The sequence below is a fragment of the Apodemus sylvaticus genome, chromosome 5 (assembly GCF_947179515.1).
Source record: "Apodemus sylvaticus chromosome 5, mApoSyl1.1, whole genome shotgun sequence".
Classification (NCBI taxonomy): domain Eukaryota; kingdom Metazoa; phylum Chordata; class Mammalia; order Rodentia; family Muridae; genus Apodemus; species Apodemus sylvaticus.
In genome coordinates this window covers 153,000,410-153,026,611 of record NC_067476.1, presented here as the reverse complement: position 1 = coordinate 153,026,611, position 26,202 = coordinate 153,000,410, and the positions used below count along the sequence as shown (strand labels likewise).

At 50.9% G+C, this 26,202-nt stretch overlaps 1 protein-coding gene across 4 annotated transcripts in view; it reads right to left on the bottom strand.

The window, feature by feature from the left end:
* Positions 1-26,202, bottom strand: part of Slc9a8 (solute carrier family 9 member A8) — a 50,267-nt gene that overhangs the window by 6,114 nt on the left and 17,951 nt on the right. For all 4 annotated transcript variants that reach the window (XM_052184346.1, XM_052184347.1, XM_052184348.1 and 1 more), the window contains 9 exons: positions 24,260-24,343; positions 22,318-22,419; positions 21,312-21,346; positions 16,321-16,464; positions 12,425-12,563; positions 10,318-10,423; positions 5,434-5,550; positions 2,905-2,987; positions 1,594-1,705 (listed from right to left, as the gene is read on the bottom strand). In XM_052184346.1, the coding sequence (XP_052040306.1) occupies positions 1,594-1,705; positions 2,905-2,987; positions 5,434-5,550; positions 10,318-10,423; positions 12,425-12,563; positions 16,321-16,464; positions 21,312-21,346; positions 22,318-22,419; positions 24,260-24,343 (922 nt within the window). The remainder of the gene's footprint in view (positions 1-1,593; positions 1,706-2,904; positions 2,988-5,433; positions 5,551-10,317; positions 10,424-12,424; positions 12,564-16,320; positions 16,465-21,311; positions 21,347-22,317; positions 22,420-24,259; positions 24,344-26,202) is intronic.

Sequence of the window (26,202 nt, the reverse complement as noted above, 5' to 3'; positions counted from 1 at the left end):
AGAGTCACTGGGAACAGAGACCACAATGGAGTGGCTCTGCGAGGGCCCGGAAGCTGCAGCACTGCAGGCCTGAGATGGCAGGAGGCCAGAGTGGGTGGGATCCAGTGACAAAGGCAGGGGTAGCTACTCTGCTTCTCCAAACTCACAAGGGCCAGGATGAAGGGACCAGACACCTCTGCTAGGCTCAGTGTGCACATATGCCCATGCTGCTGTCAAGAATGCCAGCCTACCATGCTGCTGTCTAAGGAGGGGAGGCAGGCCAGGCAGGCTGCAGGCCCAGCCTAAGGATCCTGCTGAGCCCACAGCACCCAGAGACAGAGGGAGCGTGACACTGGGTTCCAGGGAAGGGCTGGATGGATACAAGGGGCAGATGTGGAAGGGTCCCGTTCAGAAGGAGGTGGGGCCAGACCCTAGGGTGACATTGTCTGTAGTCAGTGTGGGAAGTGCTAGGTGGGAGGCTGGGGGCCCCAGAGGACAGTATCTTCAATACACAGGCAGCTACAATGGAAGAGGGACGCAGAGGCCCAGCAGACACACAGGCCTGGGCTAATGCTGCAGAAGCCAGTGCTGAGCCGACTAAGGCCAAAGCCAGCTCAGCAGAGGTGGAGGAAATGGGGAGGGGTGAGGAGCTGGAGGAGACGGACTGCTTACATGACGGGAGTCCCAGCACTTGGGAGGCAGGGGCACAGAAGATGGCTGCAAGTTCAAACCTAGTCTACACTGCAGGTTTCGGATCAGCCAGACCTCTCCGTGTGAGACAGGAAACCTTCCTGCCCTGGGCTCCCAGCAGCTGGTGTTACGGTTAAACACTAAGGAACGTGGTTCACGACTTATTGTAATTACAATGAGGGCTTTTTGAAGAAAAATTATGAGGCAAACTGCAGCAGACATTATGAAGGGTGATGCTGTAGTCCAGCTTACACAGAATTACTTCAATTAGATTCATTTATTTTAATTTTATTTTTTGAGACAGGGTCTCACTGTTTAGCTCTGGCTGGCCTGGAACTCACTATGAAGAACAAGTTGGCCTTGAACTCAGAGTGCTCTGTCCGTCTCTCTGCTGGGATCCAAGCCACATGCCACCACACCTGGCTGATGAAACTTAAATAGGAGGCATATGGAAAGTTAAAGATCTTAAGGGACATAGGGCAGTGGTGGCATATGCCTTTAATCCCAACACTTAGGAGGCAGAGGCAGGCTGATCTGAGTTCAAGGCTAGCCTGGTCTACAAATTGAGTTTCAGGACAGCCAGAACTGTTATATAGAGAAGGGTCCCATAATGCTCAGCCTCGACTGTAAGGACTCTGGCAGAAGGAGAAACAACCTGCCTAGCATGAGGGATGGGGACAGTTAGATCAAGGGGCCAAGTACCAAAGTGCCTGCCTAGCATGCAGAGGCCCTGGGCCAAGTCCCCATACTTATCACAATACTACGTCATGCCTCTCCACACTAACCACACCACACATGGGTCTACCAAGGGCCCTTGCTGAAGGACCACCCACGCCACGATGCTCTATGAGGTAAGAGTCTGGCTTCCCCAGGCCTCTGCCTTCAAGCCCAGGCTCGGGCCCACCCTCCACAGCTGCCACTCACCACTGAACCACATGATGAACATCATCTTGGGGGTGATCTTGTGATCTCGGAAGAAGTTCAGCAGATAGGACAGAGGGAAGATGTTGACAGCTCTGCCGAACAGGACCAGCACCTGCCAATGTCAATGGGCCAGTGTAGGAGGAATCCACTGTGTCTTCAAGCTGACAGCAGTGTAGCACACCTGTCTAAAGTAGCCTTGTCCTCAGCCATAAAAGACACCAACAGCACATGGCTGCCCGGGCACTGCCTGGATGAAGCTTCAGAGAGGAGAGCCTAGCAGGCATCACCTGCTACGAGACTACAGCTCGCTGTAGTCATACAGCCCCAAACAAAGGTGAGCACCGCTAGCTCCCATGGGGCTTAGAGGCGGGCTAAGGGACAACCAAGACTCCAGACTGGGGGAGGGGTATGCTAATTTCCCCGACAGGGCACTGAGGAGTCAGAAGTGAGGGCAGTCAGGCACCTCTGCCTCTAGTGTGGGGTCTGGCTCCTCAGAGCAAGTAGGGAGGCCTGAGTGAGCACCACCTGGGAGCACAAAGGCGCTCAGGTGATCAACTACAGCTCCCGCAATGGGGGAGGAATTGGGGACAGAGCATCTGCATGTGCACAAGGCCCTGGATTAGATCCTGCAACTCAAACACCAGTGCAACCTTCTATGAAAGGCTTCCCCCCTCCCCCCAACCTGTTTTCGTAGGACAGACTGACATGGGCAGGCTGCTGCTCTAAAGGAAGTCAGTGGGGATGGAGACAGGACACAAAAGGACCTAAGAGAATTGGGACCTCTTGCAGTTGGTCACATTTCTCCCTTTCTTTTTTGAGACAGAGGCCTAGGCTGTTGTTGAACACAACACAACATAGTTAAAACTTTTTACTGTCTTTTGAGACGGTCTCACTGTGTCGCCCTGGTTGGTCTGAAACTTGCACCATAGACCAGGCTGGCCTGGAACTCACAGAGGCCTGCCTGCCTCTGCCTCTTGAGCGCTGGGGTTCAGAAATGTGCCACCACCAGCTGTCCCTAAACTCTTTGATCCTCCTGCCTCCATCTCCAAAGTGCTGGGGTTATGTGCGCCACTGCCATGCCCTAGCTAAAACTACTATTTAAAGGAGACCACACCGGCGAGCCAAGGACACCGGAAATGTCAAACACTCAGATCCTTATGTCTGAGATCTTTTAAAGAGAAAACTTTCAACAGCAGTGCGTCTCTGTAGCTGCTGACCCTGAGCTGCTGACAGTTACATAATGATTCTAAACCATGGTGTTACTGTTTTTAAAATAAGCCATTCAATACGAAAAATAAGAAAAATACTTACTATGCACCAGATGACAAAGGAAATTTCAAACTTGTGAGGGAAACTAAAAATGGAGAGGCCAAGAAATGCAAACACACATGTTTCTGAAAGAAATCAAAGAACAGGCTGGTCATCCCAGCTCCTCTTACAATCCAGTAGTCACTTAAGCAAGCACCCCTGAAGCCACCCCAATAGCCACACTGTGTCAGACTTTGCACTTAGGCGGTGGGGTGGGGTGGGGTGGGGTGGGGAAGTGAATGGCTTGACATGGGGTCTTGCTGTTTGGCCAGGCTGGCTGTGAATGTAGTGTGAATGCTGAGATTGCTGGTGTGAGCCCACAGCTGGCTGGCTTTCCTACTAACACATAGGTAGTGGTCCTTGCTACTGAGAATTTCACACCATATGAGATAACTGTCAGATACTAAGCAAATAACTAAGCTCCCACCATGCATCTACTGCACAGTCAGGATCCTATGGGGAAGCAAAGTGGCAGAGACTGTGAGCATGTAACTATGGTGCCACATGACAGTGACAAAGGGGGCACTTTAGTTAACTCCCTCCCAGTAGGTTTGAGAGGAAGCTAACTCACAGAGCTGGCAGGGATAACCCATTCTCAGGCTTGGCTGTACTTGGTGTGCAAGCAATCACTTGTGTGATCAAAACAGCTCCTCCCAAGTGTCTAGGTTTCTGCCACCCATGGTTGGCATACACCTTTAATCCCAAAACTTAGAAGGCAGCATCTGTATGTTTGTGAGTTTGAGGCCAACTTGGTCTACAAAACAAGTCCAGGATAGCCAGGACTACATATAGAAACATTGTCTCAATAAACAAAACAAAAACAAACAAAAGAAACCAAAACAGAAAGAAAACAAAAGTCACTTTCCAGGCTCCTGACTAAACTATGGCCCCAAGAGCCCAACCCCCAAGGAGCGGCCTGAGTTTTAAGATGGGAACACATGGGTCCTAGTGAGTCAGTGCTCGTAGTGGCTTGTGTGCCTTCAGTGTGGCCTGTGTGCCTTCAGTGTGGCCCGTGTGCCTTCAGTGTGGCTTGTGTGCCTTCAGTGTGGCCCGTGTGCCTTCAGTGTGGCCTGTGTACCTTCAGTGTGGCCTGTGTGCCTTCAGTGTGGCCTGTGTACCTTCAGTGTGGCCCACGGCCAGCAGGTGCTCACTTGTCCCTCCCCTCCAAGATGCCTTCTTCTCTGATACTGTCTGATCTTCCACGCCAGTGCACCTAGGCCTACTTTACCTTTTTCTGGCAGCAAGAATGTGTGGTTAACTTAACCCAGCCTTTCAGAGAGGCCCCATAAGCTGCTCTGGCAATGTGAGCTACAATGGGAACAGCTTAGTGCTCTGGCTAAACTCTTGGTGGAGCTGGTCAGGAGAAAGCACACGCATGATGAATTCCCATGGAGAGTGTGACGGAGCTTCAGGAGATGGCATCATGTACCCAGCACACAAAGTTGGTCTGGGTGCAGAACAGAGCTGAGGAGTGTGCTGCTCTCTGTTCTCTGCCCTGTGAGGGTCAGGACAAGTCAGAACCTTTGGCTGAGGCTTTCTGGTAAGAACTGTAGGTCCAATGGCTTCCAGACACTAGAGGGCTGTCTTCTAACTCACTCCTTGCCAATGGGCTCCCTGGCTTACCTAGCCTCCCACAGCCAGCCCTGCCATCCTGGCTCCAGGGCCCTCAACACCAGGGGATGCTGAGGCCTAGTCCTGGGATGGATATAGACACACACACGCACACATGCACGCATGCACGCATACACGCGCGCACACAATGAGTGAGAGTGTGACTGTCGGAATGGCTAAAGGTAGCACCTTCTTTTCAGGTATGAACAGGAGTGGGGTCATGGAAAGATGGGGGAGGAATCTCCAACTGTTGCTACTTAACAGGAAGACCTCATGTTTAGCCTGGGGGACCTTGGCTCTGGGGTTCCTTCCGTGCTAGAACACCCTCCCTTACAAACTCACAGTGCCCCTAGCCAGAAAGCCTCAGTCTCACAGCTGTCTTGAAACTTTACCCTGAGGGGTGAACGAGGAAAGGGGAAATCATTTGAAATGGAAAGAAAGAAAGAAAGAAAGAAAGAAAGAAAGAAAGAAAGAAAGAAAGAAAGAAAGAAAGAAAGAAAAGAAAAGAAAGAAAGAAAAGATAGAAAAGATAGAAAAGAAAGAAAAGAAAGAAAGAAAGAAAGAAAGAAAGAAAGAAAGAAAGAAAGAAAGAAAGAAACTTACTTTACCCTGACTTTAGTCCAGGACTCAGGGTGAGGCCACCCACCCATCGTCAGCAGTATTACCTAGGAATGCGTGTGGACATTTCCCCACCACGCACTCGAATGCCCCAAAGCATCTGCTTTGGCCTTAGTCAGCCATCAGAGAGCCACTTCTTAGGTGTTTCACGACTTTTATGGAATCACAAGGCCTGAAAGCAGGAGGATAGTAATGGCCTGGGCTTGGAGGGATTCTGTGCCCTGCTGCCAGAGGAAAATCCTAGCCTACACCCAGGCAGGGCAGGAATCCCAGTTTGTGTGGCTGCTGAGAGGATGGACTCACCACACAGAAAGGCCACAGTCCGGAGGGTCTGCTGCATGAGGATCTGGGTGACTGGGGAGAGGTTATGGTGCGTATAGTGTGACATCACAATGCCAGAAAACAGGATCGCCATGATGCCTGGAGAGAGAGGCAGAGGGCAGACATGACAGAGCACAGGGACAGATGTGCAAACCAAGCCACACTTATCCCCAAACTCCCCAAACCACAAATATATTAGAGCCTAAGAAAATGAGAGAGGTTGGAAGGATGATTCAGGGGTAAAGAACACTGGCTGCTCTTCCACAGGAACCATGTTTGTTTCCTAGTGCCCACAAGGCAGCTTTCCACTGTTTGTAACTAAACTCCAGAGGATTCTATATCCTCTTCCGGCGTCCGCAAGTGCCAGGTGTGCAGTATACAAGATATATATTCAGGCAGAATGCCCACACACGGAGAAGGGGAAGAAGAATAAGGAAAGGGGGACGCAGCGTTCAATGGTAGATCATTTGCCCAGCAAGCAAGGAGCCATGCATCCCTCTTAAGAACAAAAGCTAGCCAGGCAGTGGTGGCCTTTAATCCCAGCACTTGGGAGGCAGAGGTAGGTAGATTTCTGAGTTCGAGGCCAGCCTGGTCTACAGAGTGAGTTCCAGGACAGCCAGGTCTACAGAGAAACCCTGTCTCAAAACAAAAAAACAGCCAGATATGATGGCATACACACTTGTAATCTCAGATGTCAGAAGATCAGAAGTTTCAAACAGCAAGTTTGAAGCCAGCATGGACTACATGAAACTCTGCCTCAAAAATGAAACAAAGTGAGGAAGAAAGGTGGAGAGGGAAGAGAGAGATGGGAGCAGGGAAGGGAGGGGGAGAGAAGAGGTGACTGGGAGTGGAGGTGGATACACGGTCCTGAGGCCTTCCAGAAGCTAGAGGGAAATGGCCAGGCGGCTTCCTGTTGGTGTAGTTGGTGCAGTCCCCACTCCCACCAGTCAGAGGACTGGAAGGCAAACTGAACAGAACAGCACAGAACCAGGCTCACTAGCTGTGAGCGTCACTGGACACTTACCCTTAGCTGAGCTGAGACGCTGGCACTGCAGCTACACGTGGAAAGCCCCTACCCTGGGGATAATGGGCAGGGCCATCTGATGGGCCTTTAAATACTCTCATTTTAATTTCCCCATAGTCACCAACTACTGTTCTCACATGGTCTGACTTGTCACCCAGGGAGATAACTGTCTCTTCCAGGGCTCATCCGTCTGTGCTCCCTGAGGACTGCTCCCCTACCTGTTCCTGACGTGCTCCCCTTGCCACTCTGAGGCTCTACACAGGTTCTTTTATCAGAGCCGCATCTAGGCAGAAGGAAGCTGAGGTTTTATAAGCCACTGAACAAGATGCCAATATATATAAACTGAAAACCAAACTTCATAAGCCAAGTTTGAATTCACTTCCATCATTTTGGAGAAACAGTTGAACTGGCGGCTAACTGCATTGCACAAAGGGAACGTCACTCACTAGCTCTGAGCTGATCACATGCAAGGCCCTGCCAAACAGGCCACCTGCTCTCTCATCTCCACAGGGCTCTGCAGTGTACATGGCAGAGGACAGAATGTTCTACCCTAGCTCTTCCATCTTGCCTACAAAAGGGGGCAGACAAGACAGGCAAAGGCAGGGCAAGGCTTGCTCTAGCTCCCCCAGACCCTCAGACCCCTGCTGTGCAGGACAGAAAACCTCTCCCAGTTTCCCCTGCTCTGCTCAACACCCATGAGAGCTGACCCTCCCTGATCCTGCTGCAAAATGAGGCCCTCCAGCCATCAAAAGGAGATATCGGGAGGCTGGAAAAGCGGCTCCTTCGTTAAGACTACCTGTTGCTTTTGTAAAAAACCTGGGTTTGTGTCAATGGATTGTGGACTCCATTTTTTTTTTAAGTTAAACAATGTTAGGCTTTAATTATGTCCTTAGCTAGAGGTCACCTTGTTTTTGTGTGTTTATTTGGGTTTTTGTTGTTGTTCCTCAGTAATCTTGTGAATTGCACATTGTAGATTGTTTCCATTTTATGGTCATAACTGTAAAATGTTTCATGGCATGTTAACTGGCTGACCATAAACCCATAGCATAACCTTTTCCGTGATCATAAAAATAACTGAAAAATTCTGCTTTTTTGGTGCCTGGTTTTCAACACCCTAACATTTGAATCCTAGCACCATTAAGGTAGCTAACAACCATACACAATTCCCAGGTACTCATGTGGTACGCAGTCATACACCAAAAATTATGTCTACCGCATGGTGGCAGGCACCTTTAGTCCCAGCACTTGGGAGACAGAGGCAGGTGGATCTGTGATGAGTTTCAGGACAGTCAGAGCTACATAATACAGACTCTGTTCTGAAAACACAAACAGCAGGGCAGTGATGGCACACACCTTTAATCCCAGCACTTGGGAGGCAGAGGCAGAGGCAGAGGCAGAGGCAGACTGAGGCCAGCCTGGTCTACAGAATGAGTTCCAGGACAGCCAGGGCTACATAGAGAAACCCTGTCTCAAAAAACAAAACAACACGTCCCATCTTGATGCAATGTTAACCAGAGAGGACCCCAAGCCACAATGCTATCACCATCCAGATCACCACTGCAGCCACCAAGAAAGATGCTGCTATGATTGGCAGGAGGGACCATAAATACTTGTTGCTGAGACCAAAGGCTCAGGAGGCAACTGAGCCTGACACTGAAGTGTGGAAATTCCTGAGGTCTGTCACAGGACAGTGCTGCCCAAATCCAGCAGGGGGCGGTGTGGCCAAAGGCTTCTAGGTGGCCAAGTTGCACGGGCCAGGGGGAAGACACCAAGGACGCTTGGTATGGCAGTGGCCAAAGGACTGATGCACTGCTCTGTTAGGTGGCTGCAGCTCTACTGGGGCAAGACCAGCTTCACTTCTGAGATGATGGGAATGTGTTTCTTACAAACCAATGCAAACGGTTCCATTCCCTGTGGATAAACACCTGGATGCTGCATCTGACCATCTGCTCACTTGTGCACTTGACTTTGAATCAGGTATCAATCACTGCATGTCACATGACTTCATCTAGTGACATCTAGAAATAACCATTAATAATGTAGCTCACGGTGACCAAAGAAGACCCAGTGTGGGGCAAGGCCTCCTCTAAACCTAGCCAGGAGCAGACGACTGCACACACCTGTCACAACTCTACACAACTGCACACATGGATGACTGTAGGAACGTTGGCCCCACTAGGAGAAGCCTTCTCACAGCAGAGCCCAGTCTATGAGGTGCTTTTCCTCAACAGGTCCCCCATACACAGCCCTTACCTAAGGGTGAGGAACTGATGTCAAGAGCCCTCCCCATTCAGCTGCACGTGGGACAAGGCATGAGACTTGTTCTGGATTTGCAGAGCCTCCACATCCAGGCTGCTGTCCTTATAACTTGACAAACAGAAGCCACAGGATCCACACCACTTGGAGCAAAAAGCTGACAGAAAGGGGTTACTGACTGAATCCAAAGTATGAAAGGTCCTAGGAGCAGCCCTTGGTGGACGGCTCCTCCTCCTGCAGCTCGGAGCCCAGGAAGTCAGTGTCTGATCTCACCACCTCTCTACCTGCCTAACAACTTGAATAAGGAGTCAGCCAGGGCCCACCCCGGGCATGTGGAGGTTAAGCCTGTGTGACAGTCAGACAAGGGGCACATGTGTGCCAACTCAGCCAAGGAGGCAGAGGCAGGAGATTGCAAGCTCAAAGCTAGCATGGGCTGTCTAGTAAAACTCCCATCTTGAAAATCAAAACAACACATTTCCTGTGTCTAAGAAGGCCCGCTACACTGTGGCGGAGCAGCTGTTTTGCTTCAATGTGTGCTTTCCTTGCTGCAGGCGGCTGCATAAGCAGGATCTGCACATCAGCTCAGGAGTCCATACATCACTGTCCAATCCAGCCGGGATGCAGCACGTGTGTCCTTGTTTTGCTTCTGCGCTGTGTACGTTGTTTGTAGACATCCATAAGGGTAAACACGTGCATGTGTGTGCGTGTGGGCTGTGTACAGTGTACAAATGCATGAGGGTGCACACGTGCATGTGTGCGTGCATGTGGGCTTTATACACTGTCTGTACACATCCATGTGGAGTTGTGGGCTGACGTCTGGTGTCTTCCTCTATTGATCTCTGTTTTTTTTTTTTGGTTTTTTTTTTTTTTGTTTTTTTTGGTTTTTTGGAGACAGGCTTTCTCTGTGTAGCCCTGGCTGTCCTGGAACTCACTCTGTAGACCAGGCTGGCCTTGAACTCAGAAATCCACCGGCCTCTGCCTCCCAGAGTGCTGGGATTACAGGCATGCACCACCATCGCCCAGCTATTGATCTCATTTTTAAGGTCTCTCACTGAACCTGTAGCTCATCAATTCTGCTAGACTGGCCAGCCATCCTCCTGTCCCAGTGCCCTGGCACTGGGGCTATGGACACAGGCACGCCTCGAACCCACTCTTCCTTGAGCAGCGTGCTCCAGGCTCTCTTCCTGCTCTCACAGCTTGTGCTTCCCCACGGAGCCATCTTCCCAGCCTTTAAAACAGATTGCACTTATCTTCTCGTGGGCGAGTGTGTGGGAAGCAACTTCTCACCTTTCATCATGGAGAATTGGGAGAATTGTGAAGATCCAGTCAGGTCAGTGGTCTTGGCAGCACACACCCTCCGTGTTAAACCACCTCTGCAGTGTGATGTTGTTTCTAACCCTGAGTGTGTATGTGGTGGAGGCTGAGCTTGAACTCCTGACTTTCTGCCTGCACCTCAACTCCTTACCCGTTGGGTACTGTACCTATTCTTTGTCAACTTCAGGTTTCCTTGTGGTAGAACAGGGGCATCCCAGCACATAACAAAGCTTCTGTCACGTGGTCATGGCATGCTAGGCACTGCCTCTTACCTGACAGGGAGATCCCCTCTGCCAGCCCATATGGCAGGTAAGCAAAAATGATCATCATGCCAAACTCCAGGGAGGGCGTTTTCCTCAGATCAATGTGCTTTAACACATGGCACAGGTGTCAAGGAAAAAAGGATAAAGGGCGCTGCATAGGCATGTGGCAAGGGGACGAGGGGAGGGCCACAAAAGATGCTGACTGGGGCGTGGCTACAGTGGAAAATTTCTCAGAGTTCCCTTCTTTATAGAAATGAGAATCTGACAAGACACTAAGAAATGCTGACTTAGAGACTGGGGCTGCAGGCACAGGCCACTCTACTGCCTGCTCTCGGGGACTTACCACTCTGCTGAACAGCCTGTCTTTCCTGCCCCTTCACAGCACCACACTCATTCCCCTGGGGACAGAGAGCCCACACACCTGCCTGAAGTTTACCCCGACCATGGACTGTAGCGCATGGCCTTTCCTGCTCCTCTGCTGCCTCTCTGCTGCTTTGCGAGGGTTGGGGAGGCCAGCCCTCCCCACATACTTTGCTTCTCTCTCAATCAGGATCTTTATGCTGGGGTTACATGTATGCGCCTCTGTCTCCGACATGCCTTTTTACAAGTCTAAGCAGTTTGCCTGCATGCCTGTGTACACCTATGCCCAGTGCCCACAGAGGCCAGAAGTGTCTGATCCCCTAGAACTGAGCTTCATGTGGGTGTGAGCCGTCATGTGGGTACAGGGAACTGAAGCTGGCTCCTCTCTAGTGCAGACAGTGCTCTTAACTGAGTCTGGGGAATGCTGCACTGAGTGTTCTCCTCACTTTGCTGCTCAGACAGCTGCTGTCGACTGACTCCATGCTTTTGGCCTCCGGCCAGAGAAGACGGTAGGAAACATACCTGGACCAGGCAACAATGTCCCAGCTGAATGAGACAAACTGTTCCAGAGGGGCCATGTAGCCATTTCGGGGACATAGGCCGGGTGACCGCAGACCTACTCTGGAGCATGTCCTACTTCTCTGTGATAAACTGTCAGCAGCAGTAAGGGCCACCCTGCTTTAAGGAGCCGTTCTTTCTCTAAGAGCCCTGAACTAACTGTAAGCAGCACACAGAGTGCAAACAGTGGGGGTGGCCCCACTGAAACTCCCTGAAAGCCCTTTCCATCCTTCCAGACAAGTTCTCACGGGGGAGGGGAGATGATTTTCAGAGCTCAGACTCTGTGGTTAAGAGCCGCCCCACTGAGCTCAGCTTCCTAGTACCCACGACAGACAGGCAACTCACTGCATAACCATGGCTGTCCTGGAACTTAACTCACAGAGATGAAAAGGGTCCAAAGCTGTGTGTCACACCACCCAGCTTCCCCATGACCTCCTTAGGCACCGTATACACATACCCTCTCCCCAGTTAAATTAAATCTAAAACAACCTACAGTTTATAAGAAAATTCCCAGTTTTGTGGATGTGAAACCAAGACAACAATGGAACAGCACGTGGTTCTTCTCCCTCGGCAACAGCAGAAGAAAGTGAATGAGTCTGAGTTGAGGCCAACCCAGTCTGCATAGTGAGTTCCAGGACAGTCAGGGCTCTGTAGAGAGACCCTGTCTCAGAAAGGCAGGGAGGGAGGGAAGGAGGGAGGGAGGGAGGGAGGAAGGAAGGAAGGAAGGAAGGAAGGAAGGAAGGAAGGAACTAAGAGAGAGAATGGCATCCTAGCCTGTCGTGTCATTTGCAGGATATCAAGGACAAGGCCAGGTGAGGGGACCCTGCTGTCTTGATGAGAAACATCAAGTATCCTGATACTTCAGAGGTTAAATTTAAGAGTCCTTGGACTTAGACCATTTCTCAAACCACAGCTCAGCACAAAACCTTCTTTTAAACAAAACTTTATATTAAATTGGGTCCTGGAGCCTGGTGGTGGTGGTGCATACCTTTAATCCCAGGGCTTAGGACACCAAGGCAGGTGGAGCTCTATGAACTACCAGCCTAGTCTACAAAGAGTTTCAGGACAGCCAGGGTTATGTGGAAAAGCCCTGTCTTGAAAAACAAACAAAGTTGGGTCCCTGAGGAAGAGGAGAAAATAGCAAGAGTGACGCCATCAAGCATTATCCCTGTGCCTGCGCTCCATGCCAAAAGGATATTAATGCTGAGATCAAGCCAGTCAGCGTGCCAAGCGCTGCGGAACCAAAGAACATTTTGAGGAAGTAGCCGAGGGCCTGTGAGAACGTTTGCCACCCACTGACATCTGACATATGTTTTCTTGTCAGACCTTCAGCCGTGCTAGGAGAGAAGAAAACAGAAAGAATTAAAGTGCTCCTGACCCAGTCCGTATGTCAGCTGGGCATCACTCACGGCCATCCGACCCACCTGCCCCTGCACGTTTCTATGGTCGGGCACCTATGTCCAGGCACTGAGGTGGTTTCTGGGCCTTGGAGGAGAGGGCAAAGGCTGTTCTCAAGAGCTGTCCTGGGTCAGTAGGGAAGAGGTCCAAGAGCTCTGAAAATAGGGTGGACAACCCACTTGGGCAAGGCCAGAGGGGACACAGGCAGAGCTTCCACTGAGGAGCTGGGGTCTCAGCAAGGATGTGCAAGAAGCTTCCAGGTTGGAGAAACAGTGCTCAGGGGTAGGGGCTCGAGTGTGAACATTTAAGTTCATGCAAGATGTGGTTTGGGAGGGTCAGTGGTTTACCCCAAAGGCCTCAGCTGCCAAATGCTGAGCAAAGGAATCCTACGGTAAACTCCAGACGGGGCTCCGGCAGAAGTCAGGTGGGATGGAGGCTGGGGGAGGAACCAGAGCTTCAGGCTAAAAGGGACCCAGGGCACCTGGAAAGGAGCTGGAAGGTCCTTTCATGTGTAGCAAAGTAGCTGTGGGAAGCTCACCAACAGCTGCTCTGTCCCTAAAGACAAGAACTAATAAAGAACTGATCTTGATAAATCAGATACTCAAAGGGCACCCTGTTCTCCAGTCTGCCTAAGCAGCCGACGTGATCCCCTTAAAACATACAAAGTCGGGGCTGGGGCGATGGCTCAGCAGTTAAGAGCAATAACTGCTCTTCCTGAAGTCCAGATTTCTGCTCAGGAAACATCTGCTGAGGCATTGGGAGTCCCTGAGCCAGGGTCTGTCACCTGGGAACAGAGTTGGCATCACAAGGGTATTGGAGGCCACACATGCAGGTCTCACCTACTCCCCTGCCTCCTGCCTGGGAATCAGAAGGCACAGATGTGCTGTGAAACCTCCCCATCCTCAGGACTGTGTAAGAATAAACTCCTACATGTGTCCCGAGGCTTGGTCCTGTCTTCAGAGACCCTGCATGGCACGTCTGATGCAGAGCTGGAGAAGTCCCCGGAGCCTGCCACACTCTTGTTTCTCTGTCCGTGGTGTTAATGGCTTTCCCAGTAAACTACTTCCTGCCCTAGTGATCTACGTCAGTGTCCCTCGTGCACACACCCACTCCAACCTCTCACTGTGGCTTCTTTATTATTAATATCAGTTTTCTTTATTTCTAGCTAAAATAGACTAGTTTGCTGCCTACCACCCCGCCAACCCCCACCCCCCCCAACCCCAATAACTAGTTGTCATAGATGAGGACCTGCAAGCAGCTTGGCCCCTTCAAACGCATGGAGCGTACGTAAGCCCTTGGGGTGAAAGATGGGGTTCCCTCCACAGCAACTGACAGAAGGGCTTTACTCTGGCAGCATCTGAACTCTTCATCTGCATATCTCATTTGCAAAAGTGAGATGCCTGACCACTCTGAGAAGAACTGTTGGCCAGCATCCTCTGAGAACCCAGGAGGGACAGCTAGGTTTGTTAGATCAGAAACCAAAGAAACGGGGACCAGCCTTCTATCTCCGTTCTTCCTGCTTCTGTCTGAAAATGCTCACTGGCTGCCAGGCCTGGGCACGGGAAAGCCTTTCTGGAGTCTTCCATGGCCTTCCTGGCCCTCTCTTGCACTTCACTTCTCTCTGGCCCACTGTGGACAAAGTCACTGGAACCCACTTGGAATCTGAAGCGCACAGCCAAGAGTGTGCTGAGCTCAGAGAACCTGAGGGTAACGGAGGCAGCCACGACAACAGAAAAGGAGGTTGCATTTTCTGCAAGTATGCAATCCACAGAGCCACCTGCGGGAACTGTCTCAGGTGGCCTCCAAAGTCAGCCTCCCAGTAGATATGTAATGATGACATCTTCTCCTGTTTGTTTCAAAAGTCTCTCTTCATATTGGCAATTGTGTGGCAGAGGCCTGGGGAAGCTGACATTTTCCTACTGACAGATTTTCCTCAAAGAAATCAGAGGCAAAGCAATTGAGTTCTCCCCCTAACAATAAAAACAGCTCTCGCCATCACCTCCAGTAGGAATTCCTCATCTCATGCTTAGCCAGCCAGATGAGATGAAGGCAATATCCAGAGCCTTCAGAAAAGAGGGCATTTTGGTACAAGGTTCTATGTAGCTAGGCCAGGCTGGCCTCAAACTCCTAATGTAGTGGAGGCTAACCTTTAACTTCTGATCCTCCTGCTTCTATCTCCCAAGTGCTGGGATTACAGGTTTGAGCTGCCACGCCCAGTTGTATGTGGTGCTATGAATTGAACCTAGATGCTCATCATGGGCAAGCACCATATCAACTAAATTAAACTTTCAGAAAATATCTTACAAAAGAAAAAGGGTTGCCATAAATACTATAAAGGCCTCTCTGGGGGTTTGATAGGAATGGCCCCCACAGACTCATGTTTGAAGGCTTGGTCCAGGGGAAATGGCACTGTTAGGAGGTGTGGCCTTACTGGAGTAGGTGTGGCCTTGTTAAAGGAAATACATCACTGTGGGGGTGGGCCTTGAGATCCCCTATGCTCAAGCTAAGCTCAGTGTGGCACAGTTACCCCTCCTGCCTGCAGATCAAGATGTAAAACTCTCAGCTCCTTCATCTCTCCATCTCCATGTCTACCTATACTATGCGATATGTCCACTATGACAATAATAAACTATGCCTCTTAAACTGTAAACTAGCCCTTTAAATGTTTCCTGTTCTAAGAGTTGATGTGATCATGGTGTCTTTTCACAGCAACAGAAACCATAACTAACACAACCTTTGGCATGATGTATGACAATTTCCTACCTAACTACAGGCATTTTTACCAAGAGAAAGCCAGTGTGAGAACAGTGGGTAAACATGTCAATAAACCCAAAGTGATACCCAATTAATGATGCTATTCTAGACAATTTTATCCGCTGTGCTCAAAGGAAAAGTCACAAGCTAATATTGGGGTGTAAGTCATGCAAGTACAGTACTCATGTACTCACAGCAAACTGCTATCAGTAATCACCAGAGAGAAGATCCTCACATGTCACTGTCACGTATAAATGGCCCACACTGGCCTCAAAGTCACTATGTAGCCAAGGATCTGGCTGTCCTGGAACTCACTCTGTGGACCAGGTTGGCCTAGAACTCACAGAGATCCACCTGCCTCTGCCTCCTGAGTGCTCTGATTAAAGACATGTCCTGGCTAATATATACTGTTTAAAAACAAACAAAAAATTTTCACCTTCCAAAGTCCCCTTTCCACAGCAGCACCTCAGGCATATAAAGGAATCTGTTTTCTTTCAGAGATGTGAGAGAGATGGTGTTAAGCAACCAATAAAGGAGGGGAGGGCTATCTGCCTGTCTGCTCTGTGGAGCTGGACATGGCACCAGATCCTTGTGGGTGAGCACTGGTCCTCACTAATCCAGGGTTACTGCACAGACTCCAGTCCCTCACACACCTGACACAGGTCAACCAAGGGAGCATAACCTAGACCACTGCAAAAGAGGCTGTGAGGTGGGACCTGGGAAAATCATTCATTTCTGAGAAGCTCTTCTTCAAAGATGCCGAGAGACACTGAGGAGAGAAAACAGGAGCACAACTCCCTGTAGCAGCCTGGCTGTGACACACTCCTGGGGCACAGACCACTTGTCAGAGTGGCAGGGTGCTGTAGTGAGCTGATCACACAGGGACCAGCCTGTGTGTTGGCATACGTGTGCTGCAGGGACCTTCCAGTCCTTCCTACTTACTTGGTGAGGACAATGGAAACTGCATCGTTGAGAATGCTTTCTCCAAACACCAGCATGTTGAGCACAGGGTCCACGTGCAGTGCATTGAAAATCGCAATGGTGGCGACCGGGTCGACGGCAGATATCAGGGAGCCAAATGCAAAGCTGCAGGAGAAAAGCGAGGGCTGACTGTGGAGCAGGCTGCTGGCTCCACACAACTGTGCTGGGGATGTGATGCCAAGATGGCCACTCTGGGCCAGCAGCGGCTGTGCTTTCCCTGCTCACCCCACGCCTGGTGCAAGGACAGGGAGGCCAGGACAGGGTGCTGAGCACCTGGTTTCCCAGCAGCAGTACTGCTCGCTGTTTTAGGCACTGCTGCACAGAAGTCTATTTAACCTGGCGCACACTGCCCAGCCTCCTTGGCCAGAAAGTCCTATAAAGGATTGGCTTTAACTTCTGCTCTGCCACCAGGTCAGTTGTGCCAATTGTAACCAAACCCAGCCTCCACTCAGATTTGCAACATCCAAGAAAGTGCCGAAAGCTAGCATCTACCAGAGGATGCAGCCTGGGCTGCTGACTGGAAGCTGGGCTCCAGCCGGGTCTTACAGGCAGCACTTGACTCTAAGGAGCACTGCCACCAATACTGACACCTACCTAAGCTCACCAGCAAACCTCTGCTTGCCACGCAGGCACTGGCCTCAAGCCCTTTCCTACTCTTACTATCTAGCCCCGAGCCAGTGGCCCTGTCCTGGAGGGCGGGTGTAGCCAGAAGCAGAGGCTTAGGCCAACTTAGGAAGAGGCCATGAGAATCAGGGTAGAGCAACTGCTAAGCATGCACGAGGCCCTTGGTTTGGTCCCAAGCACCATAAACTAGGTGTAGGGTGCACACTTGGGCCCTTCACTGTAGGTGAAGGGTGAGGAGCACAAGGTCACATTCAGCAACACAACAAGTCCCAGGTCAGCCTGCGCTATGAGACTGGTTCAGAAAACCCAAGACATAAGAAAATGTATGGAACCTTGAACCCCCAGGAGGAGGTGGGGTTGGACTCATCTGACTGGGATGACTGAGCAGCCCTACAGAAAGAAGCATGCTGGTAGGAGGAAGCCGATAAGGCGGGCCAGTCACCCCTCCTCCTCAATAATCAATCTATATGTTCACAGCTCCTGGTGATGGATGCAAGAGAGAACGAGAGCCCAGAGGATGTTCACCGCCATTGCCACACCCTGCCTCCCTCATCAAAGGTGACCACATGCATGCGAGCTGCGAGCTGCCTGCTGCCCCCTCTCTTGACTGCGTTCTCAGGATTGGTGTGAGCACAAGCCAGGGCCCCAGACAGAAGGCAGGCAATGGGGTAGGGGGAGGACTGAGGGAAGCAGCTCCACCCAGCCGCCAGGTGGCCATGGCCCTCAGGCCCTGCACTGCCAGCCTGGCCCAGGTCCAGACTCTACCTTTTTGTCCTTGTCACACACAGTAAAAGCAAGGAAGATCAATGACTCAACTGTGCCCCAAGGGTCAGTGGGCTGTGCTCTGCAGGTTTTCAATAGAGTGCATTAGGCTAGCAACCTCTGGTCTCCCTGCCCAGCACCACAGCCTATGGGAGTTGTCTTCCTGCCTTCTGGTCATTTGCAGCAAGGGGCTCCAGGGGTGGGAATAGTCCACAAGCTTGGACTAGCTTTACCAGGCCACTGGGAGAAGACTGACTCCTGGTGAGGCACTTGGAGCTGTCTCTGTCCACATGAATGAACAAGGGGAAGCGGACAGCAGTGAGGGGTGAGCTGCTACAAGGTCGGAGAGGAACATGTCCTGGGGGTGCTGAGCTAGGCCATCAACTCAAGCCTCTTCTGCCTTCTTTGCCTTCTCTGTTGCTAACAGACTGCAGGTGCACAGCAAGAAGCCTGGCCAACGTACTTAGTTAGCTACAATGGTCTTCTGACCAGAACTCTGGGATCAGGCTTCACAGGCATGCCTGAAGAGAAGGAAGCTAGCGCAGATGCTGGAGCTGCTGCTGGGGAGGGGCTGCAGGCGCTCACTGCGCATGTCTCCATGTCTGAGTCACACTCTTCAGAATTCAAAGCTGAAGACAAGCCTAGTGGTGAGAAGCCAGCGCATCACACTGGTGCCTGCTGGAAACTCAGTTGGTACGTGGGTCTTTCTGACCCACAAGGCCTGGCCAGCAGTGCTTATCCATCTACCCTCAGGACCCTGTCCTTCAAGGGCTTCACACAACTGGCTCAGGCTAAAAATGTGTTCTGTTATTCTCTCCCTCAAAAGTTAGTGATACCAACAAAACCTGAAAAGACAGGACATTGGGACTCAGGGAGGAACAGGGCAGGTAAAAGAAAGAAAACAGAGAGAGATGGGGAAGAGGGGAGCAGAGGGGACGAGGCTGTGGAGGTGCTGTGGTCTATCCAGGGCAAACATACAGCTATGTTCTCTGAAGCGCAGCGGCCACAACAGGCAGCTGAGGAGAAATGGTGTTGTCAACACTCAAAGCCTGGAGCAAATGGCTGGGCGCAGCACACCATTAATGCCAGAGGCAGAGGCAGAGGGGCAGAGGGGCAGAGGGGCAGAGGGGCAGAGGGACAGAGGGGCAGAGGCAGAGAGACAGAGGCAGAGAGGCAGAGGGGCAGAGAGGCAGAGGGGCAGAGAGGCAGAGGCAGAGAGAGAGGCAGAGAGGCAGAGAGGCAGAGAGGCAGAGAGGCAGAGAGGCAGAGAGGCAGAGAGGCAGAGAGGCAGAGAGGCAGAGGCAAAGCTAGAAGTAGGCGGAGCTCCATGAGTTCAAGGCCAGCCTGCTGTACAGAGATTTACTGGTCAGCCAAGGCTACAAAGTGAGACCCTGTCTCAAAAAATAAAAATAAAACAAACAAACAAACAAACAAACAAAAACAAAGAACAAAATGGAAGCAAGGTATGGTGGTAACCATGTATAACCTCAGCATTAGGAAGGCGGAGACAGGAGGATCAGAAATCCAAGTTTACTCTTAGCTGTACAGCGGGTTTGAGGATAACCTGGTCTGCATGAGATACCAAGTCAACAAAAAACACCTTAAAAAAATTGGAAACCTCCCCATAAGCACTTACAAACTTGGCTTTTAAAAATACACACTGCATGCATGTGTAAGGGTGGCAGACAGGATTCCTGGCCTCTTAGCTAAGAACAAAAGTAGATGGATTTCTTTTAGCAGAGCGGCCTCATAGACACACAGAGTCCTGAGTTCTATCCCCAGCCTCAGAAAAGCTTTTTAAACATCTGGTAATTGCAGGCCACATGTCCTCATGGCAATCAGGAGGAACCATGGAGTTCTGTCCCGTGCAGACACAGTGCTTGCCTGTGGCCACTGTCAAACCTGCATGACCCTGTCACCTTCTATTAAGGCTCTGCTGTTCTATACAGCAGCCCCCATCTGTTGGATAGAAAGAGGACATCTGCACAGGGTGAAGCTGGCCGGGACTCTCCTGCTCAGCAAACATTGCTTTTGTCTCTCCGCCTGACCATTGGGCTACTGGCCTTAACTCTGTTCCACACCCTGATCCACACTGCTTCTCACAGGTATCCCCCCAAGCAGGCAGAAAGCAGAGCCTTCCCTACTGTCTGGAGCGCCTGGCATTCCTCTTTCCCTTACTTAGAAAACACCAGGTGCTGGCTCTGTTGCACTTCAGGCTCCTGTAGGAAGGAAGGTGACACAGGTTGCTTATCTACATATCAAAACTTCCTGTGCTGGGCAGCGGTGGCACACGCCTTTCATCCCAGCACTTGGGAGGCAGAGGCAGGTGGATTTCTGAGTTCAAGGCCAGCCTGGTCTATGGAGTGAGTTCCAGGACAGTCAGGGCTACAAAGAAACCCTGTCTCTAAAAAACCAAACCAACCAAACAAACAAAAACTTCCTGAGCTCTTCACTGTAATCCCAACACTTGGAAGGCTGAGTGAGGCAGGAGGATTGCCTCAAGTTTGGGGCCAGCCTCGGCTATATACTGAGTATATATAGAACAACCTAGGCTACAAAGTGAGACCCTGTCACAAAGAGGAAAACTTTTTTTTAAAAAAACAAACAAACAAATAAACAAAAACCCTTCAATATTCCCACCTGGGAGGGTGAGGGAAGGGTACTGTGGCTCAAGCTTGTTATCAGAGGCTGGTTTCCCATCAACAGTTGTGAAGCTCTGGTCTGTGCTACCTTGCGGCTAAAGCCCAACATTCTCAGCTCCTGGGAGCAATCTGGATGGAACTGAGTGGTCCTCGGCCCTCCCCACAGCTCCCCACCGGCCAGCAGACAGGAGCACACACAGACAGAACAAGCTCAGCACCGCAGACTTCCCAGGCTGTGCTAGGCCCCGGTCCTTTTCTAACTCTTGACTAGGGGCCTTCTGAGACACAGCTGCCCTCACTGCTTCTCCCTTGTGGACTAAGGAGAGTCTAAGAGCACAGTGTCTGCTGGAATGGCAACAGATTCAGAGGTGTCCACCCCAGGGCCAGGTCCTGCCTGTCTCCCTAATCTTGGTGAGAATTCCAGAGTCAAGGTTCTCACCTTACTCTCTGTTCTACTCTTATTGGGAAGGCGACCTTCTGGCTATAAAGAAAACGGAAGCTTTTGTTTATTTGCTTTTGCAGTGTTGGGGATTGAACCCAGGGCCTCGTAAACGGCAGGCAAGGGCTCTGCCCCTGAGCTATATATGTATATCCACGCTCTAAAGACAATTCTTAAGGAAAAAACAAAGAGTACATGCTATGGCTTGGAGATGTGCCAGGACAGCTAATTGACCAGGTATTCCCTCCAAAGCTTAAGTGAAATCACTCATTCCAATCAGCAATGTTATGATCAAGAGTCTTTAAAAGTATCAATATAATTCTGAGTTGTTTCAGAGACAAATTAATTCAGAACAGATTCTATACTGGAAACATTGGTAAGCCAGGCGGGGAAGAGGGGAAGGACCACACCCAGGAAGCCACGTGCAGAAAATGTCCTGGCCTGAACAGCAGCCGCACGGGGGAATTACAGTGTGAAAGATTTACCTGTCTGTCATGTTGAGTTTAGAGATTACATCAGCCTGTAAAATAAAACACACAAACACACAGACACACACAAAAAGATTCCCTGGAGAACAGCCAGGAAGATTAAAATGTCCATCAGTGCTTTCTTATCAACTAACAAGGACATCATCTTCAGTTCCCACTGAAACGAGGGAAACCCCCAGGGCTGCTGTGAGCACATGTGGGCATCTACCCTGAGTGTGGGCATCTACCCCGAGTGTGGGCATCTACCCCGAGTGTGGGTATCTACCCCGAGTGTGGGCACTCTGCTCCTCTCCCAGCCTGGCAGCTGTGCTTCTCTGCTCTAAAGGCGACCGACTCCCTTAGCCCTGAAGAAGCATCTAGGAATGCTTCAGGGCAGACCTGACCTAGGCTGTGGAGTTGGCTGTGAAGGGAACAGACTCAGCGGGAGTGGGCTGTGGCTACCAGGAGAAAGAGCAGCCCTCCATGGCAACCTGCGGCAGTCAATTGTTTGTTCTCAGCCCTGGGGTGGCTGCACTTTCTACATTCAGCACAGGAAGTGGGTGGTGCATGGCATGCACCACGGAGGCCCCAGTGACACTGCCCAGGGTTCATTCCAGCTGAAGTAAGCTGATGGGGAAGCCCTCAGCCCAGAGCACTGGCTACTGCCTCAGGAAAGGGCTGACAATGGCAGGAGCACCATATGAACTGAGCAACTGATTCATGGCCAGCTTTGGTTTAAATGCAAATCTTCATTCCAGTCCCGAGAACACCACTGCCATTGCGCACTGTAAATTGCAGCACCTACTGCATGCAAGTCTGCTCCGTGGCACTCCAGCTTTAGAGACCAGTTTGTAAGTAAAATCAAGTATCTGGGTGATAATTCCAGACACTGCAGTCACATGCATGAATGGGGACTCCCTCCTAGGAGGGCACACACTCCCAGCACCTCTGGCCTGAAGGCTCCCGTCCCACCCTGCACTGCCTCCAATCCAAGTCTTCAGGGCCATGGGGATGTTCTTCTTACCTGACCCAGAAAGTAAATTCCTCCACCTACTACAAAAGCCGAGATGGCCGTTCCAAAGACAGCGAACAGAGTGATGGATCCGATGTTCTGAAAGAAGTTCCCCTGGGTGGGGGGGAGGGGAAGAGGCCAACTGGTAAGGCGGGGAGGCTACGCCAGCCCTCCTTCAACTGTGGTCTCTCCAAGGCTGCACTCTCACATGAGGGCCAGGGCTGCTGCCTGCCCTGCACTGCTGGCTGGCACCTCTGCCACCATGTCTCTGCTTTCCTGTCTCACAGATTCCTCACCCTGGCCCAAGAGCTAATCAGTCTCAACTGTCCCAGCCCTTCTCTCTACTGCTCCCAGAACGACCTCTGCAAAAGCTCCACCTGATGGCGCCTTGATTCCCACCTGACAGCATTTGAGATGCAGGTGAGCCCCAACCCCTAGCTGAACCCGGGGAGGCCTGTGCCTTCCCATGGCAGCATGCTGCTGTATTGCCTGGGCCCTAGCCACTAGGGCGCATCCTGGTCCTCTGTGCCTCAAGCTAAACCTCCTGCGGAGGGAGGGGTCTGGTTCTGTGCAGCTGACTCCTGTCTTTCCCACAGGCTCAAGGCTCAGTAGAACAGTGACACTTGTCATATGGGCGATGCTCAATACACAGGTGTGGGAAGAAACAACCATGGTCCATGTTTTGCCTCAGTCTACACACCTACACTATCACAGTTGTCCACCCAATTAAAAGGTGCATTTTGAAATGGCTATTAAGTTCAAAAATCAGGATAACGGTCAGTGTTAGGTTCCAAAGAAACCTGGGGCAGAAGGCTGAGTGTCATTAACACATCAAAGCAGACACTGGCCCAGATAGTCCTGGTTCCTCTCAGCACTTCTTCCTCCAGACCCCTCCCTAAACCTCTTAGCCCCAGCTTCTCTTCCCTGCCCCCAGTCTCTCTTTCCTACAGAACTTAAAACATTTTGGTCACGGTTCTCTCGGCTCTACTCCTGGATCTCTAGGTCACTCTAGGTATAGGAACTTCTCATGGCAAGGTCTGTTCTACTGTGTCCACGAGGTCTGTTCTACTAGCCATGTTCAGGTCTGGACCCTTCTAGACACCTGTTCTCTCCCTCATATCTACATTAAAAGCCTTTTCCTTGACCATATCTAAGAGTGGTTATTCCTTATTCATGCTGTATTAACACCATCAAACAGACACACTAAGGGCTGAGTGGTATGCCTGCCATGCAGGAAGCTTTGGGCTCAAGTACAGCACCGTACACACGGGTGCCAGGGTGCATGCCTGGGAGGTGGAAGCAGGGGGATTACAAGTTTAAGATCACTTCCAGCCACACAGTAAGTTCCAAGCTAGCCTGGACTACCTGAGACTCTATTTCAAAAGAACCCAAACCATAAAAAACAAGAGAGTATTTGAGTCAACGCGGGAACAGTTCCTATAGTTCCACACAGGAAGGAACGGAAGCTAGCAGGACTTTGCAGAGTCCACCCAGGCAGCACTGTGAAGGGGTTCAATACAGAGAATGCTATTCCTTGTTTCTAGGACAAGAGTATCCTCTAGGGTGGCGCTAAGGGGGAGACAACAGTTGAGAGATGTACTGGGGCTGGGTGTGATGAGTTGTTTGTTTTTGTTTTGTTTTGTATAGCCTTTTAATACCAACACTCAGGAAGCAGGAACACAGTGAGGTCCAAGGCCAGCCAGGGCCACACAGTGAGATTTCATGTCAAAAATAAAAATAGAAATAGAAATAAAAGAATAAAAATGCCATCTGCTCTGCAGTTGGCCAAACCGCCCACAGCCTTCCAACAGCAGGCCTGAAGCTCCAGCACCTGTGCAGATCAGCATGCCAGTGCCAAGCCTGCCGCAGGAAGCAGGGCCACTGCTGTTAAAAGGGCGGCAAACTCTTGGGGAGCAGCCACACCCCCACTAGGCACTGGCCCAGGGAGCCTTACCTTGTGCAGTGAGTATCCCGACTCGAAGATGATAGGTGGGAGCAAGAGAAGGAAAAACATGTTGGGGCGAAACATTTCTTCCTCCTGTAAAGTCAAAAGGGGAGACCCTCAGGATGGGAGTGCGGAAGGGAGGACATCAGTCAGCAGAGAGAGCACTCAGAAGCCTGCGTTCAGGGCCTCCAGCTGGCAGAACTGTTGGATACTGAAACAGCCGCCTGATAACAGCCAAGCAGAGACCATGTCTATGTCTGATACTACGCACTCAGAGGCGAAGGTTCTGGCCCCTGCAGCTGGGGACCTGGCTTGATTCCCAGAACCACAGAGTAAGAGCTGACTCCTACAGTCAGCTGAGGCTTCCGAGGGTGAGACTCTGGAGCTTCTGAAGCGAAAGGAGGAGCTGCCGCAGCAGGGTCGCAGCAGTCTCCTGCCGCAGTCAGTCCATCAGCAAGTTTGGGCTGTGACCTCACTTGAAAACAGGACCTCTGAATGTCAGAGGTGAGGAGAGGACAGAGGCAGGTGACGAGGGCACACATTCACAGTGAATTTTTGCTTTCTCTCACGTTTTTCTTGGTGCTGAGGATTGAACCCGGGGCCTTGTGCTTCCTGAGCTAAGAGAACATCCTGTGAGTCAGAAAGGGACAGTGATCCAGAGATGGCCCATGACAAGGTTCCATGTGCCTTTTGGCTATGTCCCAAGATTGGCCTGAGATGATTGGAGTTGGGGCTTGAACAATATGGATCCAACCACTACCTCATACATCAAGAAACCTGAGTGTTTTGGTTTGTTTCTCTTTCCCCTTCAAAATTCTGCTTTCTTGTCAAGTATGGTGGTGCACACCTTTGATCTAAGTACTCGGTAGGCAGAGGCAGAAGAATCTCTGTGATGTCAAGGCCAGCCTGATAATCAGCCAGGACTACAGAGACCCAGTCACATAATAAAACAAAAACCAACCAAACAAAAATTTTGCTTTTTTAATTTTTTTTGAAAGATATGTTCCTGGGGTTGCAGCCATGTCTCAGTGGTTAAAAGCACTGGTTGCTCTTGCAGCCCCAGGTTCAATTCCCAGCACCCACATAGACGTTAACACCCATTTGTTTACTCCAGTTCCAGAGATCTGATATACACACGTGGTATACAGACAAACAAAACAAATAAATCTCAAAAACGTGTGTGTGTGTGTGTGTGTGTGTGTGTGTGTGCGCGCGCCAGAAGTCAGGTCCCTGGAGCAGTAACTAGGTGTCTGTGAACTGCCTGCCCAGTTTGAGTATTGGGCACAGTCCCCACAATGCAACACTGATTTGTTTGTGTTATTCCAGGCAGGGTTTCTTTGTGTGACAGCCCTGGCTGTCTTGGAGCTCACTCTATAGGCCAGGCTGGCCTCCTGAGTGCTGGATTAAAGGTGTGTGCCACCTGCTCCCTAGGCCAAGTAAGCAGTCCTGACCATAGGCGTCCTCCACCAACTTGGGTATTTCAAATGGCCAAGCATTCACTCAGAGCACCTCAGCCCTCACAGCCCAGGCTACAGCACCATGCTGTGCCTCCTGAGCTGCCCCGGACTTCATTTGCATCTAATCTAATTATACCAGCAACCATAGGCTGGGGTGCAGCATGCCCTCTTAGGCACCAAATTACAAAAGGACTTCCCAGCAGGGTCTACCGCATTCACCTCTAGTCCTAGTCACTTTGGAGGCTGAGGCAGGAGGATTGACAATTTCAGGCAAGCCTGAGTAAAGAGAGACACTGTTTCAAAACAAACCAAGTGGAGTATGGTGGCACAGCCTTTAATGTCCGCTTCAGGAGTCAGAGGAACTAAACATAAAGATAGGACGCACACTTGGCATCCCAGCAGCAGAGGGAGAGACAGCAGGGTTCCTAGATTCCAGGCCTCCACAGGTCTTAGGCAGTGAGGAACACTGATCCCAGACTGCTCACCGTGTCTCCA